Here is a 17,651-nt window from a genome sequence, read left to right on the forward strand (position 1 = left end):
ATTAGGGACTAAGCACAAAGACAAGTATGAAACAACTCCTCCCAGTGATCTCATGTAGACTTCACATGGTACACGAGTATAATTTACAGAGTTTCTTTCAGGAAAACAGAAACAAGTTTAATTAAGAAAAACAAACTAACAATGACTCTTCCTTCAAGCACACTAGCACACTCTCTAATAATAAATCAAGTAATCCCTTAATCAAATAATCTGAATCCAAGCTTTCAAATCTGAGATTCAGGTTTGGGGGTATTTCAGATTTTGTATTTTTAAAATCAGAATCAGAAGAGCCTTTAAAATGTGAAACACGCCGGGCGGTGGTGGCGCACGCCTTTAATCCCAGCACTCGGGAGGCAGAGGCAGGCGGATCTCTGTGAGTTCGATAGCTTCCAAAACAACACAGAGAAACCCTGTCTCGTAAAAACCAAAAAAAAAAAAAAATGTGAAACACTTCTAGATTCAACTATATTGGACCAGAGGAAGCCATATTGTATATTTTGGCATTTTAAGAGGGACATGTGAAATACATTTCATGGGAAGCACACTAAGAAAACCATGCTTTAAAAACTAATAAAATAGATGGGGAGATGGCTCAGTCGGTCAAGTGCTTGCCACACAAGCACAGAGGCCTCAGTTTGGATCCCAGCACCAAAGTAAAAGGGAGGGTGGGCACAGGGGGACATGCCTGCAGTCACTCCCTGGCAAGGCGAAGGAAGGAGGCTCTCCAGTCCACCCAGTGCAGCCACAGTGGAGCCCAGAAATCAAAAATAAGGCAGAGAGCAACTGAGAAAAACATCTGACGCCAACCTCCGGCCTCCACACACACATGCACTGGCACTGCACACACACAGGAACACGTGCATACACACGGCACACACCAAGAAACCGTATCAGAAGACTGTATCATAATTCGTTTTCCTACCCAACCGTGCGCATGCCGATTTACCTATGTAACTGAATTATATATACCTACAGTACCTTCTCAACTTCCCTATGTTCCTCATACAAAAGATGTATTGGTAACCACTCATCTGATGATACAGACAAACCCAGCTTCACAGAAACCCAAGAGCTCTCTCTACAGGATGACAGATAGTGCCTAACAAGCACTGATGTGGCAGGGTACCATGGGAACTCGACAAAGCCAGAGCTCCCAAAAGCTGAAACTTCACAGCTGTGTTTCACACCTCTGGACTTGGCTCACTCTGTCTCCATCTTCTTAGGACCCTCAGAGCAGAGCTACAGCTGCACTTTTCATGGTAACTATGTTGAGTGCTTAGATATATTCCTTTCTTCCTGAACTTATTTCTGGTTTGCCTTGAAACACTGACTTTGACCTCAAAAGTCTCACTTGGGCCTTTGCAGAGGCCAGAATTCTTCCAAGCAATGTGCAGGGGAAAAAACTCACATAAGACAGGACTTAAGACATGGTAAGCTTCAAAAAAAATGTGTTATGGACACCTGCCATTGAGAGGTGTGGCAGGAAAAAGGGTGGGACAGAGGGGAACAGGAGTCACCGGTTTTTGTTTTTCTTTAACTGATACAAACAAAACCATAACAATAATTGTTTCTCACTGAGCTGTGATTGAAACATCCTGTTGCTAATTCTTAGGGCAGAAGGTAAACAATACAAAATAGCTTCAGGAAGTTCTTAAAACTGACCAGATTCACTAAGCTCCTCCCTCTCACTAGTCAACAATAAGGACAGCTGAGAGTCAAGCTGCAAGGAGGAGTCGTAGACAAACTAAGATGCAAAGGAGACTTTCAGATGAGCCAAGCTGCAAGTGAGAAGCAGGGATCAGCCAAGATGCCTAGAGGGAGCAGAATGAGCTGCCATGAAGAGGTGTAGACCAACTGAGCTACCTGGAGCTGCTTCAAGTTGTACAGTATACTCTAAACATGCAGTTTTTAGGAGATGTCACCCATGCTAGGGTGGGCTTTGGTGACACACCTGTCTTGGTATTATTTTTGCTCCTGTAAGTAACCCCTCACCATTTAAGTAGCCCCAGTGAAACTCATTAGTTCAAGGTTTTGGACTTTGACTGTATCTATGCTTTGGTGTGTGTTACATCTCCCCAGGAAAAGTCTTGTCACATAGTCTATTAAGAAATTCTTAGATAAAGGGAGACTATTTCCCTTAAGGTTCCTCAACATCAAGTGAAAATGTCCATCTGTTATGATTCATGAGTTATGATGCACAATGAGATCTTACATGCTCCATCTTTGAAAAATGTATATGCAGACTGAAAGGCACTGACAGTACTCATAAGCAAGTGTCTGATTTATCGTATGTGTATGGGTGATTTTCCTGCATGTAAGTCTGTGTACCACATCCATGCCTGGTGCCCTCAGAGGCCAGAACAGGACACTGAATCTCCTGCCATTGTAGTGACAAATGGTTATGAGCAACTGTGTGTGTTCTGGAAATCAAACCCAGGTCCTCTCTAAGAGTAGCCACTGCTCTTAACTTCTGGACCATCTCTCCAGTCCTGAGTTAATTACGTATTAAAAGCTGTTTTCTTTATTCTTGAGGATTTGATACGTGTATACAGTGAAATATGATCATATCCACCCCCATCTCCCTATTCCAACTTCACTAATATCATTCCAACTTCATGATGTCTTCCATGTACATATGGGCAACATCAATCGTACCCAATGGGTTATCAAAACATCCCATAATTTAAAAGGAGAATTTTTACCACCTAGAAGAAAAGAAATTCTTAATTCTCAGATGATCTGCCTTTTAAAGTATGCCATTACAGGGGAAATATAACTGTAGACTAATAATTTCTAGCTGGAAGATTAGGTAAAGTTCCTTAACTGCACACACACACACACACACACACACACACACACACACACACACGCAATACATGCATTTTCGTAGCTCCCCTTTGGAGGTTTTTAGAAATCTAAACAGAAGAAGCAATTGGAACTACAAACTGAGCTTCAAGGACAAATCCATAGACCTCATACCCTGTGTCCACTACATGAGTTTCTCATGGATCCTGACAGTTTGGCAACAGGTTCTCTTTAGTTTTCTATGAAGCCATATTGTATGCTTTTGTAAATTTATTTTCCAGTCCTCGTTTCCCTTCATTCTCATGTAAAAGTATTGATAGCAGATCATCATCTTCTCCCTCAGTAGGGATTTAATCCACAAGCCCACACATCCCCCCCTATACTTGACTTCAAAAGACAATGTCTAGGGTTGGGGAGGTAGCTCAGTGGCTGAGAGCACTGGTTGCTCTTCAAGAGGATCTGGGCTCAATTCCCAGCACCCACATGGTAGTTGACAACCATTCGTAACTCCAGTTTCAGGGGATTTGGTGCCCTCTTCTGGCATCTGGTAGCACGGCATGCACACACATGTTAAAGGGCTAAGGTGGTGATGCTATCTTGTCCTGACTTTATTTCCACCCCAACAGCCACACCTGCCTTGACAGTGCTCTTGATAGAGCTGCCTGTGACCCTGGCCATGGTCCAGACACATTAGCCAGAATGTCTGTGTAAAAACTAAAATAACAAATAATTGCCATGCAGTGTCTGGAAAACACCATTAAGCTCTACAAAAGGGCAGATGTTGTTCCAAACCCCCTGGAACACTGATGTAATTGTGGGTTTTGTCTGTAAAACGCTGCACCCCTGAGCTCTGCACCAAGAGCCTAATTAGTGTGGTCGTCACTATCTCACACACATCACTCCACATGCATGTAAGACATCCATACATACACAATTTAAAGACTATTCCAATCACTGATAAAGTTAGCAAGGCCACCTTTGATCCTAGATTCCTACCAGGGCTTTTTATCAGAGGGCGCTATGTTCCAGAAGGGTTGTTGCAAGATCTGAGAGATGAAAGTACGGTGTCTTCCTCCACCCAGTGGATTATTCCAACTGACTCGTCTCATGTTGAATTATCCTTAAAATCCTTTTTTTTTTTTTTTTTTTTTTTTTTTTTTTGGTTTTTACGAGACAGGGTTTCTCTGTATTGTTTCGGAGGCTATCGGTCCAGCCCGGCCTCGAACTCACAGAGATCCACCTGCCTCTGCCTCCTGAGTGCTGGGATTAAAGGCGTGCGCCACCACCGCCCGTATCCTTATATTCTTAAAACAGGCTGCTTGGCTCAAATACTAAGGCATTTAGTGAGGATTTCTCATTCATGCACATGTGTAAGATTGATCCACATATTCTGTCTCATAAAAAGAGATGGAACCATCCCTGTGTTTCTCTATAGCCCCAGATACAGAAGAATCGAGTTCTGAAAGTCTTTGTGGCTTGCTGGAAGAAGGCAATCCCTCAGCAACATTCCAAGTTCTTTCAGAGTATTCGTTCACACTAACCTTTTACTACTTCCTGGGCCAGTTTTGATCATTCATATTTTCCTATATAAAAGCACCTATTTTATATTGGTTTACCATGTTATAAACTGTTGTGTTTAACTGCATCGCTTCATTTCTGAGGCTGCTTCTTTGCTTCCTGGTTTTTTTTAAACATTTTCTTGCCCATTCCTGGCCTGGATGATGACCCAGCTTGACTAGTTATGCATTTTTCTATTTCTTCATGGCGTAATTTCAGCAGCTTGTGCAAATGCAACCACAACACAAAGCTTCATGAAAAATTATACAGACCTGAATTTTAAATCCACTTTCACCATTATTCATTATTTCTCTGCTTGCACCAGCTATAGGCCAGCTTAGTCTTGAAGCTGACTGTTAAGAACACTTTTCCTTCTTTCGAATCATGCTTTCTAACGAAGCACTTGAGTTTACTCTTCAAAGTCTGCTTTTCCTGGAGTCCAGAATTAATCCTATTCACTTCTCATGTAGACATCAAACGTATCAGGCCATTTTCCAAGTAGTAAGACTCACACTGATAAAACCAAGGGGAATTGTCCATAAATCACTCAAAACTCAATGGAAGGGGAAAGGTAATGTTTAATCCCTTCGTGTGGAGAGAGCATATGGCAGAAATTGTGTGCACTTGCCAAGTAACCGCCCCAAATATAAGTGTGTCATCAATGAAAGCCACTGTAAGAAGGTCTCAGGAGGGCCTTCTGAGACACTGACTGTGAGACAACCAGAAGAATTTATGCTCTGTACTTTGAGTTTATCAGAGACTATACTCCAGTTGCCCAGAGCAGCTGCTGCACAGGGAGCTACCATTTTGCTATAAATGTTGTCACATGTGTATGAAAGCAGAGACAGGAAACACATTATTAAAAGTTCAGTTAACTGACATCTAAAGCAGTAAAAAACAAAACAAAACAGAAACAAAAAACATGAAACAAAAACAACAACAACAAAACCAAGCCAAACCAAACCCATGGCGAGTTTCCTAAGAACAGCAAAAGTAAGTTGCAATACTCCTCAGGGGCTACTTATTCAGGGTGATGTAGGACTAAGTCCACATCTTAAATGTGTATTTTGAACACTTATTTGTGTAACCCTGCAATCATCACGCACCCAGTTCATGTTCAAGACTGAAGACATTCCCTGTGCGCATTCCCACTTGACAGATCGCTGGCAAGGGTGACCACGGTTCTGACTGTCACTAGCAGTTGATGTGAACACCACTGGATAACACTGTTTAGGAGCCAATGTGTCGAATTACACATTTTTTTCCTAACTACTTAGTGAATGTGGGTATGCATTTGTCACAGTGCACATGTGGATGCTGGAAAACAACTATTAGGAACTTTCTCTCCCGTAACCTTGTAAGAAGGGAGGATCAAACTTATTCAGGTCTGTGCACAAGTGACGCTACCCTCTGGTTCATCTCACCAGCCCAATATAATGTTTTCATTATCATTCAGGTCAATGTTTCCTTATTTTAATTGTGATTTTTTTATTGGACTCATTGGTAACAGTGTGGTTGGAAGTTCTCCAAGCTTACATCGATACTCTGATGTATTGCTAGGGAGTATTAAGAGGTAGAGCCTGATGAAGAGATCAGGCCAAGAGGGCTTCGGTCTCATGAACAGGCTAATGAGGTTATCACAAGGCAGGTTAGTTACCATCCACCATCTAAGCAAGCTCTGTGTGCCCTACTGGGCTTGTGCAATGCCCTCTGCTACAACAGAGTAAGCTCCTCAGCAGATGGTAGCATTCTCACGCTGGATTTCTCAGCCCTTGCAACTGTCTGAAATCAATGTCTTTCTTTTATAAATTGGCCAGTTTGTGGTATTCTGTTATGGCATCAGAAAATAGACTAAGACAAGTTGTGTTTAAAAAATGCATTATTTCTAAATATTTGAAGATTGTCAACTTATTTGCTGCTTCATTTTCCTTTGGTGTCTGAATAACACGACCTTTTAATATTTGCTGCATTTATCTTATAGTCTAACTTGGCATTGGCCTACATAGCAACAGGCCCATGGTCCTGTGAATTCAAACAGGTGATATATTCTACAGGAACTCCATATTGTAACACCTATGAAATAAAAAAAAAAAACCACCAGTGTATCTGTTCCAACATATGTTCTTACCTACTTCTCTATTCACGTTTTATCAATCACTAAAAGTTTTGTTTAAACTCTTTAAAAGTTTAGTTCTGCCACCTTGTATTCTTTTTTCTGTTTAACCAGATCATATATGCTAAACATCTCCATCCCTCTTAATACATTTTGCCTTTACTTTATCTGATGCTGATTTTGTCACACCAGGGCTCTCTCTGTCTTTATATGCCACTTCTTATCAGTTTGAACCCTTTGTCTTTGTATCAAAAGTTTTCCTCATATGCAAGCACCGTGCTTCATTTAATTCAATCTGTCAACATTTTAATGGAATATTCAGATCACTCAACATTAAATGTAAAGCAGATTGTCACTTTTCTAGGTGTCTCATTTGTTCTGTTACTTCATTTTTCACTGAGAAAATTTCTATGGTGTGTTTATGCCTGGGGGCGGGAGGGATTGCCTTGCTGTGAAGGTCACTGACTTCATGGTTAGTTCCTTCCTCTTACATTTACATGGTTTCCGGGTCTAGCACTCAGATCCCAAGGCCAATGTCTTTACTTGTTATCTCAGCGATCCCTTTACTCCTCTATCTTTTGACGAGTCAAGTATTTGTATTTCATGAGAGCTTTAAAATTCCACCCTTTATCCCTGTGCCGGTGGCTCGATCGAATCTAATAGGAAAGGTTACCATTACACTTGTAGCATTTTTACCATACCCAAGGGAGCTCATTCACCGCACAATGCTTGTGCTGCTTCTGGCATTGCGCTACCTCCCGGTTTTGCTTTTATGTAAGTTACAAATGCCACAAAACATCATTGCTTTTGGAGATGCCACTTTCATTCCTAGGGACACATTTCTAGTCTTCATTCCTTCCTTGGTCCATGCTTTCACATGGGCAGTGTTTCTTCCTTTCCCTTAGGAGTCCTCAGAGCACAACTCTTCGGCATTGCCCAAGCTCTGGCCTAAAGCATCTTGCCTTTCATCTGGGAAAGGTATTTGTAGATGGAAAACAACTTCTAGATAGGCCTCTTTGTTCTTTATGTTTAGCAACCTAAAGATGTCAGTCCGCCGTCTTCTGGCTTCGCTAGTTACACTTGTGTGAAGTTGGCTCTCGGTCTTCCTATGACTCCTTCAAAGGATACGGCCCACTCAGTCTTCTCCAGAAGCTTTCAAACTTTTCCTTCTTTATTTTGGGAATCTTGATTCAGTGAGTCACCATTTTTTCATCAGCTGTGGAAAATTCTTGGCTCTTTGTTTTTCCCTCCTCCCTTTAAATATTTCCCTTTCTCTTCACTCTTCATCTGGGGTTCCAACTTGACAGACTTCAGAACCTTTGTCTGTGTCCCACATATTTCTTCTGCTCTATTTTATCCTTGTCTCACTATGATCCAGCATGGACACACTCCATTAATTTGTGTCTTAGTTTCCTTTGCTATTGATGTGATAAAGTTCCTGACCAAAAGCAACTTCGGGGAGAAAGGGTCCCCGGGCCCCCCCCCCTTTTTGGTTTTACAAGACAGGGTTTCTCTGTATTGTTTTGGAGGCTGTCAGTCCAGCCTGGCCTCGAACTCACAGTGATCCGCCTCTGCCTCCCGAGTGCTGGGATTAAAGGCGTGCGCCACCACTGCCTGGCAAAAGGGTCCCCTTTAAGATCAGCAAGTGCTCTTAGCCAGTGAGCCATCACCCAGACAGGAGCTTTACAATCATTTGGTGCACATGTATAGTACCTTTTTGAAACCGTTAGAAATCAGCCATATTTAACACAAGGATGAAACCAAACAATTTTCCAGGAGGAGAATTTGCATGGGACAGTTCTCATCTCCAACATTTAAACACAGGTGAAGTATTTCAAATGAAAAAGTCATGTCGAATTTGGGGAGTTCGGTGAATACAAAAAAATGGACAAAAATAAAGTAAAATACTGATCTTTTAAATACTAAAGACATGTAAATAGTATTTGGGATATAGAGTGGAAAATAAGTGTTAAAATATCACTTGCTTTTTGTCATCCTATTTAACATATTTACCAGAACATTTAAGGTCCTGTGGCTTACACTACAACTCTTTGACTAACATTGTTTTACATCGCCTTGGAAAAGCCACAAGAACGATGCACCTGGCATGTGACATCGGCCACCTGCAGGGTGAGCCTGTTAGGCTGGTGCACCTTACTACCTTTTGAGATTAAAACGGCCACCAGCCACCGCCCAGACGTCTGCGGTCCCCCTCCAGGCTGACTCACCCATGTCCAGGGCCTGCTGGCACCTGAGCAGCGCGGCCTCGGGCTGCTGCTGGCGCTGAAGCCCCCGCGCCTGGCAAGCCAGCTTGCGCAGCCGACATTCTGCGGGGAAGCATCTCTCCAGCAACCCGTTCAGCACCACGTTCACGCGCCGGGCCTGCGCCCGCCCGGGCACCAGCTCCACGCAGCGCTTGCACACCGTGAGCCCGCTGGCCAGCGTCACCGGCTTGTAGAGCAGCCGCCCGCAGCGCGGACAGCCCAGCAGGTCGCGGGGCGCCACGGGCACCGGAGACCCAGCCGCGCAGCTCGGCCTCGCCACTGCAGGTGGCCGTTTCTCGCGCAGGCCTAGGGCGCGCGCCAGGCCGCTCGCCAACTCCTCCAGCTCCTCGGGCTGCAGGGGGCCGAGCAGTGCGGCGCCGCGGAACGCGCCGATGGCCTCGGGGAGGCGGCCGGCTCGGGACAACGCGTCTCCCAGCTGCAGGCACAGGCCACGCTCCGGCTGCGCCAGGCCGGCCAGCAGCGAGCGGAAGAGCTCGGCCGCCTCCTCGTATTCTCCCGCGAGGAAGGCCGCGGCGCCCTGCTCCAGGCGCTCAGCCGGGGGCTCCTCGAGGCTGCAGCTCACGGCCTGAGGGTCCGGAGGCTGGGGTGCCGGCTCGGGGCTCATGGTGCAGAGAGGGGTCGCCCGGCGGCAAGAGTGCGCTTCCTCCGCCTTCGCTGTCAGATATGCGCGTCAGCGGACGGGGTGCTCCGGAGCCACAGTGCAGCGCAGCGCACGCGGCTCAGTCCCGGCTCGCGCGAGGCGTCGTGCGCGCCCCAGCGGCTCACGTCAGCCAAGTGGCCGTGGGAGCGTGGCGAGCCCCTCACAGCTTCTTGGCTGAACCTTTTTCTGCTCCCGGCGGGCGGCCCCCGCACCGTGCACGCGCATCCTCTTCCCTCCTCCGCCACCACCGAGTCGCGCTGCGCATGCTGAAGTGAGCATCCCAGTGTCCTCGTAGCCCTCCCCTCAGTTCTCCTGCATCTCGGTACCGGCCTGCTCCCCAAAGCTAGCAGACTAAAAGACCCTGGACTCCTGAAGTTCCCAAATCCTTCATTCATCCCCAAGAGAGTAAGACCCTGCAGAAGAGACCCTGTCCCTATGCTCTCCAGCAACACAGGAATCCAGACAATGAATACAGACGTACATACAAATTATCCAGTCCACATTAAACGCCTTGAAAGTTAGAAATGAAGCTACAGTAATGGGAAGCAGATTGGAGGTCATGTGGGGCTGGGAGAAAGGACATACGTGCAAAGTCACATGAGGAAATCTTTGGGGGTGATATCTTGATTGTGGTGATGGTCTTGATACCAGGTAGGTAGGCAGTCAGATGGGGTAACCAAGGTAACTACAGCCCTGTCTCCTGATGGTTGGGAAGCCCCTTTGTAGTTAAATACCTTTGAAGCTGCAGATAGCTTTGTTCCAACTTAATTAAATAAAAAACAAGGCACGGGGACATTTCCCACGCACAAGTGCACTAATGAATTACATATAAAAAAAGCTGTTAAAATTTTTAAAAGGTGGAAGCAATGCTTCATGAAGAGGTGGACACGAGGGTGGCAAGAGCTGGTTCTTTTTCTCTGCGAATTTAAAGAGTAAAAAAGGCAGGGAAAGTAAGATCTCAGGCCCTGCAAGGTCTTGTTTAAAGCAAAAGTCCAGGCACAAGGCAGGGCCCACACAGAAACAGACTCCCCAGTGAGAAGGGGGATATGAACTCTAAAATCTGAGTTTCCCTGCAAAGCCAAAAAGCTTCCGTGTCTGTGGGTAGGATGGAGGCTTCTCCCTCAGAATTGTCTGGTTTGGGCTATTGCAGAGGATTAGAAAACCCAGACAAAGAAAGAAAGCAGACTGACTCCTACCAGAGGAGACCCCTGGTTGAAGGTTTGGAATCTCTGTCTTGGAAGGGGAGAAGTTGAAATGTTCAAGTGAAGAGTACATTAATCTACTGTATTAGTCAGGGTTCTGTAAAGGAGCAAACCCGACAGAATGACGATGTTAAAGGGGATTTATCAGGCTGGCTTATGGCATGTGACCTGGTAGCTGGATAAAGGCTGTTTCATGATGTGAAGGCGAGAAGCCGGGCAGCTGTTCAGTCGGGGCTGGATGTCTCTGTAGTTCCAGTTTGGTGCTGAAGTCCCGGAAGGCTTCTGCTCTCCAGTCTACACTGGAATCCCAAAGAAGCTTGTCCAGCAAAGGAGCGTGGACAAACCTGCCAGTGCGAGTGAGGGCGAGGGGCGAAAAGGAAAGCTGCCACCTTCCGTGTTCTTATATTGTTGGCTGTGAGCTGAGCCGTCTCTCCAGCCGTCTCCCCAGCCCTTCCGTGTTCTATTATGCAGGCTGCCTCCAGAAGGTGTGGCCCAGATTTAGGGTGGGTCTTCCTGCTTCAAATAATCTGATTAAGAAAATCCCTCGCAGGAGTGCCCGGCCGCTTGGGTTTTAGTCGATTCCAGATATAGTCAAGTAGATAACCAAGATCAGGCATCAAATCTACCTAGCCCCCCTTTTCCCTGTCTGTCTGCCTCTCAGATGGTCAGATCGCAAGTCCCTCAGAAGCGTATAGAATGTAAATAATAGCAAATGTAAAGTTAGGTTGGTTGAATCAATAGACCATTAAATAGATTCTAACATAGAAAGGAATGATTAGGGATAAGGTACTTCCTAGAGACAAAAAGAAGTTCAATGCCATGAGATGGGATTCTAAGCAGACATGTAGACAATGTAAGAGCCTCCATATACATTAGGAAAAAGAGAGCTTATGAAACAACTTAGTTAAGAATTGACAAGGAAGAATGAAAGTTTACTTTTTTGTTTCTGTACAGACAGGGTTTCTGTGTATTGCTTTGGAGCCTGTCCTGGAACTCACTCTGTAGATCAGACTGGCCTTGAACTCACAGAGATCTGCCTGCCTTTGCCTCCCTAGTGCTGGGATTAAAGGCATGTGCCACCACCGCCCAGCTGAAAGTTTACTTTTAGCGTAAAAATAATTTTGTTTTGTGAAAGGGTCTTTATAATACAGAAGAGTTAAAAAATACTATATGGGGGGGAAGTGCTTGTACACACAGAGAATTACTGGAAAAAGCCAGGAAAGTCAAACACACAGGCACCTTTCAAAGGAAGGAGATGTTTAACCTGTTTTCCTCTTGGAATGCTGGGAAAGGATGTCATTTAATCCTGGTGATCCTCTACTGTCTGATGAGCTAGGCTCCACCTGTATCTTCCAGAATTTGTGCTTACTTATTCCAAACCCTTCCCCCCTAAATTTCAAGCATTGCTCCTAGGTCATAAAACTCACTTTTATGAGTGATGTCACTGGTGCTTTTTACAACAGCCCAAGTGACTTCTATGCTGTCTCAGGACCGGGCCAATCCTGACACACACAGGCATTGTGTTTACCTCAGTCATTCTCCCTAGACTCTAAATCTTGGGCACACTATCTCTGAGTCAACAGTACCCATCTTTGTGAGAGAAGCCAGATGTACTCTGTAAAGAATTTCATTGTCAATATGTATTAAATTGTTTGTGCACTTGGGACTGAGTTAATTGTCATCAGAAAACTCTTTTCCAAAATTGTGCTGTGCTTAAATATGACTAGAGTAAATGACCTGATGTCAGACTCTAGAAGTCCTGGCTCAGCACCACTACAGAAATCTGGCTGATCCGAGTTTCATTCTTACCTCACCCCGATCATCTTCCCTGCCTGCTTTAGAGCCTGAGGAGACCCGTCTACAATACTGAAGTAGAGAGGACATGGGATGAAGTTTCCTTGGTCCACCTTGTAGCTTCAGCAACTTGTGACCCCTCCCACTTCTCTGCCTCCCTGAATTCAACAGGCTGACTATATATTACTCATTACTTAGTACATATCTCCAAAGGGTGAGGAATTCCTCAAAAAAATAAATCTCCATGTCCCATTAATTAACTATATGGTCACTTGATATCAAATGCCTAGTTAATTCATAAATCCGTAGTTGTCATTTCACTGAGAGCAAGCATGAAATCTGCCACTTTATCAGCCTATATAATAACACTTTGGGAAACTATTGCTACACACGCACAAATGTGTGTGCCTTGGACTTCTAAGCCTGGCTGGTGGCAGGGAAATGAATTTGTTATCCAGATGTGTTATGTCCAATGATACAGACTTGAGCATGAGGTCGCATTATCTACTATATTTAACAACATACGCCCACCGTCTGCCCATCAGTTTCACCATGCACAGGTCTGGGGAGGGAGCACTGCTCCTGGCTGTCTCACTTCTGAAGGTTCCCAAGAGGAAATAATATTCTGGGCAGCCAGACCAAAAGCCCACATGCCAACTTGAACTGGCAATGTGGGCTTGCCAGCTGTCTGCACCCCAGATCTATAAGTAGCTGAGCACCCACAGCCAGGCTTAACCGGTCCCTTGGCTGAGACTTCAGACATGAATATTCAGACGCCACAGTGGGATGCCACAACACCTGTGCCAGCATGCTACACACTCGCAGAGCCCCATTTACACCATCCGTATGCTCACACGCACCTCGCCCAGTGCCGAGACCCCCAATCCAACATCTCCAAGTTGTACAAATATTAAAAGCTCACCCAAGCATGCAAGAGATGGAGTCCAAAACCGAAAGTGGCACAGAGGCCGTCATGCGGCTCAGCTTTGCTGAGTCTTTGTCAAGCAGCTGCGTCAGCTTTATGACTTTTGCCATCCCCATCAGATACGGCTGCGCCAACCTATGAATTATTTGCTAACTGCTGGCTTGTGTAAAGTAGGGCCTACCTCTGAAGCCTGGAATATAGTTAGTGGGCTGGCTGTAGGCATCTTTAAAATTGTTTCCACTCCTAATTCTAGAAAGCTCTAGTTAAACCCATGCTTTATAAACTGTTAAAAATCAAACAGTGGATGTCCACTGTTGCTTCTTTCTGAGTCACTAGATTGGGCTTCCAGCAGCTGCCAATGGTCTCGTATTTCATTGCTACACTTGGCGGCAGATAGAATCGCCAACTTTCCCCAAGTGTATGATCATGCCTGTTGGGATGTCCTTTTTTTTTGTGCGTGTGCAAACAAGAAGAAAATACAGAATTTACTTCTACAGATTCACGTATTTTCTAGAGGTTGGCATGACCTTTATTTTAAGGTATTTTAATGATTTCCAAAATAAAATGGCAACAATGAAATCTTGATGGAAATCTTAAAATAGGGCTTGGAAAGATGACTTGGTGTGTTTAAGAAAACGTGTTGCTCCTGCAGAGGACCTGCGTTTGATTCCTAGCACCTACATTGGCTGCCACATAGCCATCTGTAACTTCATCTTCAGGGCACCTGCTGTCCTCTTCTGGCCGCCACAAGTACCTGCACTCACGTGCACATGTGCACACACAGTTACGCACAATTGCAATGAAAAAGAATTAAAAATATAAAAGATGTGTTAACATGGTGCTTTGCCAATGTATTTATAACTGAGCACACACAGCAGTTGTAGGAAAGAGAGCTGGAGGATATCCAGATGTTCTCCTGCCCTGTGGCTGTTGTAGGAAGTCTGGCTTTCACTTTAATGTGGGGAAAAGAACAGGAGGAGGACTGAAACACGCCCCCCCTTCCCTACTTGAGAACTATAGGACTAAAACAGAGAAGATGACCTCCCGAATGCTGTGACCTTTTTAATGCAGTTCCTTATGTTATGGTGACCCCCAACCCTAAAATTATTTCCTTGCTACTTCATAGCTGTAATTTGGCTACTGTTATGAATCACAATGTAAGTATCTGACATGCAGGATACCTGATAGGCGACCCCCAAAGGGGTCATGACTCACAGGTTGAGAACTGCTGCTCTAGATGGAGGACACTCTTCAGAAGGCCAGCTCACCTTACGATAGTGTGCTCACCCTCACCCTCCACACCTGGGAAGGACCCTCGTGCAGTCCCTAGCAGCAGCCATGGGCTCCCTGCCTTCCTGAGTTCTGATGTTCTCTTTTCTTCTCTTCTTCCCTCTTCCTTCTGATGCTGGCCAGCGTGCGAGAATTCCTTTACACTTCCTAACTCGCAGTTCCTTGATAACGCTTCTGTGTAAAGCTCCTCTCGCTGCCATGTGGACTCCTGACTGTGCTGCCCTGTCTCAAGCATCCTGGCTTCTTTCCTTCTTTCTTCTTCCCTTCCCGGCAACTGTGAGATTCACAGCTTGCCTGCCCTAGGGCTTTCCTTTTAAACCCTAATAACTTGTGCTCAGGTGTAAGAGTCTGCTCTTTGTCCTCAAGCTTCTAGTGTCCATTCTTAAATTCTTTTGTTATCGAAACTAAGTGCCCCAAGAGTGGAGCCCGACTTCCCAGGTGGCTCGGTTGGGATTCCCCAGGATTTGCACTAACACTTCTCTCCTGTCTCTTCTTCCGTTTTCCTGCAGCCCTACACAGCATCAGAAGCAGGGGCCCAGTCATGACTGTGCCTGTTCCTATGGGACTAGAGACACTGATGGAGGAGCAATGGCAATACTCTACCCAATATCCGGGGTTGTTTTCAGGATCAAAAGAAGCTATGGTCACTGTATGATCTATATAGAATTAAGGGCCAGAGAGAAGGGGTGTCATTTTTAGGTAGCCAAGATGATAGATACTGTGGTTGGGTATCATCAGATTGGGGGTGGAGGGTAGGTGGCCAGCTTGTGCTTCATGAACACGGCAGTGGCTAGCAGGGTGATGGCCCCATATACATCATCAGGGTAGAGTTGTGACCAGAACCTGGAAGTGAGTTTGCAGAAGCCCTTATCTTGTCATGATGGGAGTCTCAAGGGCACTCTTCAATTTATTATACTAAATGTCAGTTCTGTGCTACGTTGGAGGTCGTATGTGGTAGGCTAACTACTTTGAGTTTCCACAGGATGGGGGAGGTGTCATGGGTTCTTGAGAGCAGTTCCAGCTCCTCCTGGAGCAGTCTAGGTTGGCTGGGTTTCAGGTCCTCCCTGTTATCTTCCCCTCTTGGCTACTTGAGAAGAGTCATTCCTTTGACTTCTCACCCAGCCAGCTGGCTTTCTTTTTCTGTACTATGACACTTGTAATTAACTTCTGCCTAATTATCAACCCAATTAGGACTCTCTTTCCAGGCTCCTTTGTTACCTGCCATGGCTAATTTATGTCTTGGTCCATTTTCTGAGGCTATAATTAAATACCTAAAATTGGGTAATTTATAAAGAACAGAGGTTTATCTGGGCTTACAGTTCTGGAGGCTGCAAAGTCCAAGAGCACAGTGCAGAAGGGCAAGCATGCATTTATGTGACAGAGAACAAGAGAGGAAGGACACTCACTGCCATGATATGGACCTTGGTCTGTCACTGGGGGTGAAATCCTAATAGCCTAATCACTTTTAAAGGCCCCAGATTTTAATACTGCTACAACTGAAACAAATCACCAGCATGAGTTCTGGAGGGAACATCTCAGCCACAGCAAGTGCCACCTGGGGAATCAGAACTGTTCTTTTCAATTTATTTTTAGTTTATTCTAGTTACATATATGCGCATAAGCGCATATGGGTGCAGGAGCCTGTGGGTCTAGAGTTACAGGCAGTTGTGAGCCACCCAGCATGGATCCTGGGATCCAAGCCCAGGTTCTCTGAAAGAGGAATGCAGACTGTTAACCACTGAGTCTCTAGCTCAAGACTGTGTTCTTGTCTTAATCATACTGGCTGACTTTAAGTCAGCTCCTTCTTGGTCACCTGGGTCATCAGGTAGAACCTGCACTGTAGGGTTCAGCAGGACCAGAAAGGAGACTTCATTATATATCTCTGTTCAAAGGGGGATCTACTTACCAACTGGCAGCATTGGCCCTGCCTTCCAGCTACTGAATGGGAAAACACATCTGAACCTGAGCCATAGGTTGCTTGCATTTTCATGGAGTGCTACTCCATCTCTATAGCCTTATTAGTAAACACTAAAGATACCCTGCTTGGGGGTATGGTTTCTATGTTCTGGATAGTTATAATTTCAAATACCAACGTTCATCTAAACATATTGAAACCTGACCAAAGTGACCAAGTCAGAAGGAACCTCAAAGGGTTTACATTAAAACCCAAAGTGAAAAGCAAAACAGACACAATCTGAGGCCAAAGCAAATTGCAGAAATGATACTTCTATACGTCATGGTGAAGAGTTTGCTATGAAAGGACCGGAAAATACCATCCAGAGAGAGCCTGAGAAAGAGAATTAGAAGACCTAGATTTGAATCCTAGTTCTGCCTTAACACGCAACAATTTCGAAGCTTTAAACTTGATATTAATCTTTGATTAAAAGCAAAGCTCATAAAAGGTATCTCAAGGGGTCTTCTGAGAATTATCTAGGATGCCTGCATAACCCCCTTCTTGGCCGATCCCTTGAACCTGGGCATGGAGTATTTCGTTATTCTTTCTTTCTCAATCCAAGGTGATGCACAGGCTATGACAGGGGGTAGCTTCAGCTACACCTGGGGATGAATGATGCATGAACTCTTGAGGATGGGAAGCCTGGAGGACCAAATCGCCCCTCTCTTGCAATGCAACTCCCTCCCCTCGACAGACACCCTCGTAGGGCCTTTGAGCGGTACGGTACGTGTGCCCAAACGGAGGAAACCCATCTCAACTCTTGCATTGGCAAATGTGGAAATCACCTCACCCAGTCGATTCTGAAAGGCACCACACTGTGTTTACATGCTTTGTGGACTTTTCTTTCAATTAACCCAGCTAAGGCTAGATACCCAGCAGAGGGAATGGGGGAGAAGGGCTAGGGTCCCTTCAGCTGTTGTAAAAGAGCTGGCAAGCGGGTGTGTGTGTGACTCTGTAATTCTCTGGTCTTCAAAGGAAGTTCTTGTAGTTTGAGTGTGAAAGCTTTCCCACAGGCTCCTGTGTGTGCACCCTTGGTTCCCAGCTTGTGACACTATTTAGGGATGTTACACAACCTTTAGGAGGTGG

At 45.3% G+C, this 17,651-nt stretch overlaps 1 protein-coding gene across 1 annotated transcript in view; it reads right to left on the reverse strand.

The window, feature by feature from the left end:
- Lonrf2 (LON peptidase N-terminal domain and ring finger 2) overlaps nucleotides 1-9,649 on the reverse strand; it is a 29,707-nt gene extending 20,058 nt beyond the window's left edge. The window contains exon 1 of the mRNA XM_040729342.1: nucleotides 8,704-9,649. Coding sequence (XP_040585276.1) covers nucleotides 8,704-9,364 — 661 coding nt within the window. The 5' untranslated portion in view covers nucleotides 9,365-9,649. The remainder of the gene's footprint in view (nucleotides 1-8,703) is intronic.
- Nucleotides 9,650-17,651: the final 8,002 nt, after the last annotated feature.

Source organism: Mesocricetus auratus, unplaced genomic scaffold (assembly GCF_017639785.1).
Source record: "Mesocricetus auratus isolate SY011 unplaced genomic scaffold, BCM_Maur_2.0 Super-Scaffold_100021, whole genome shotgun sequence".
Lineage (NCBI taxonomy): Eukaryota > Metazoa > Chordata > Mammalia > Rodentia > Cricetidae > Mesocricetus > Mesocricetus auratus.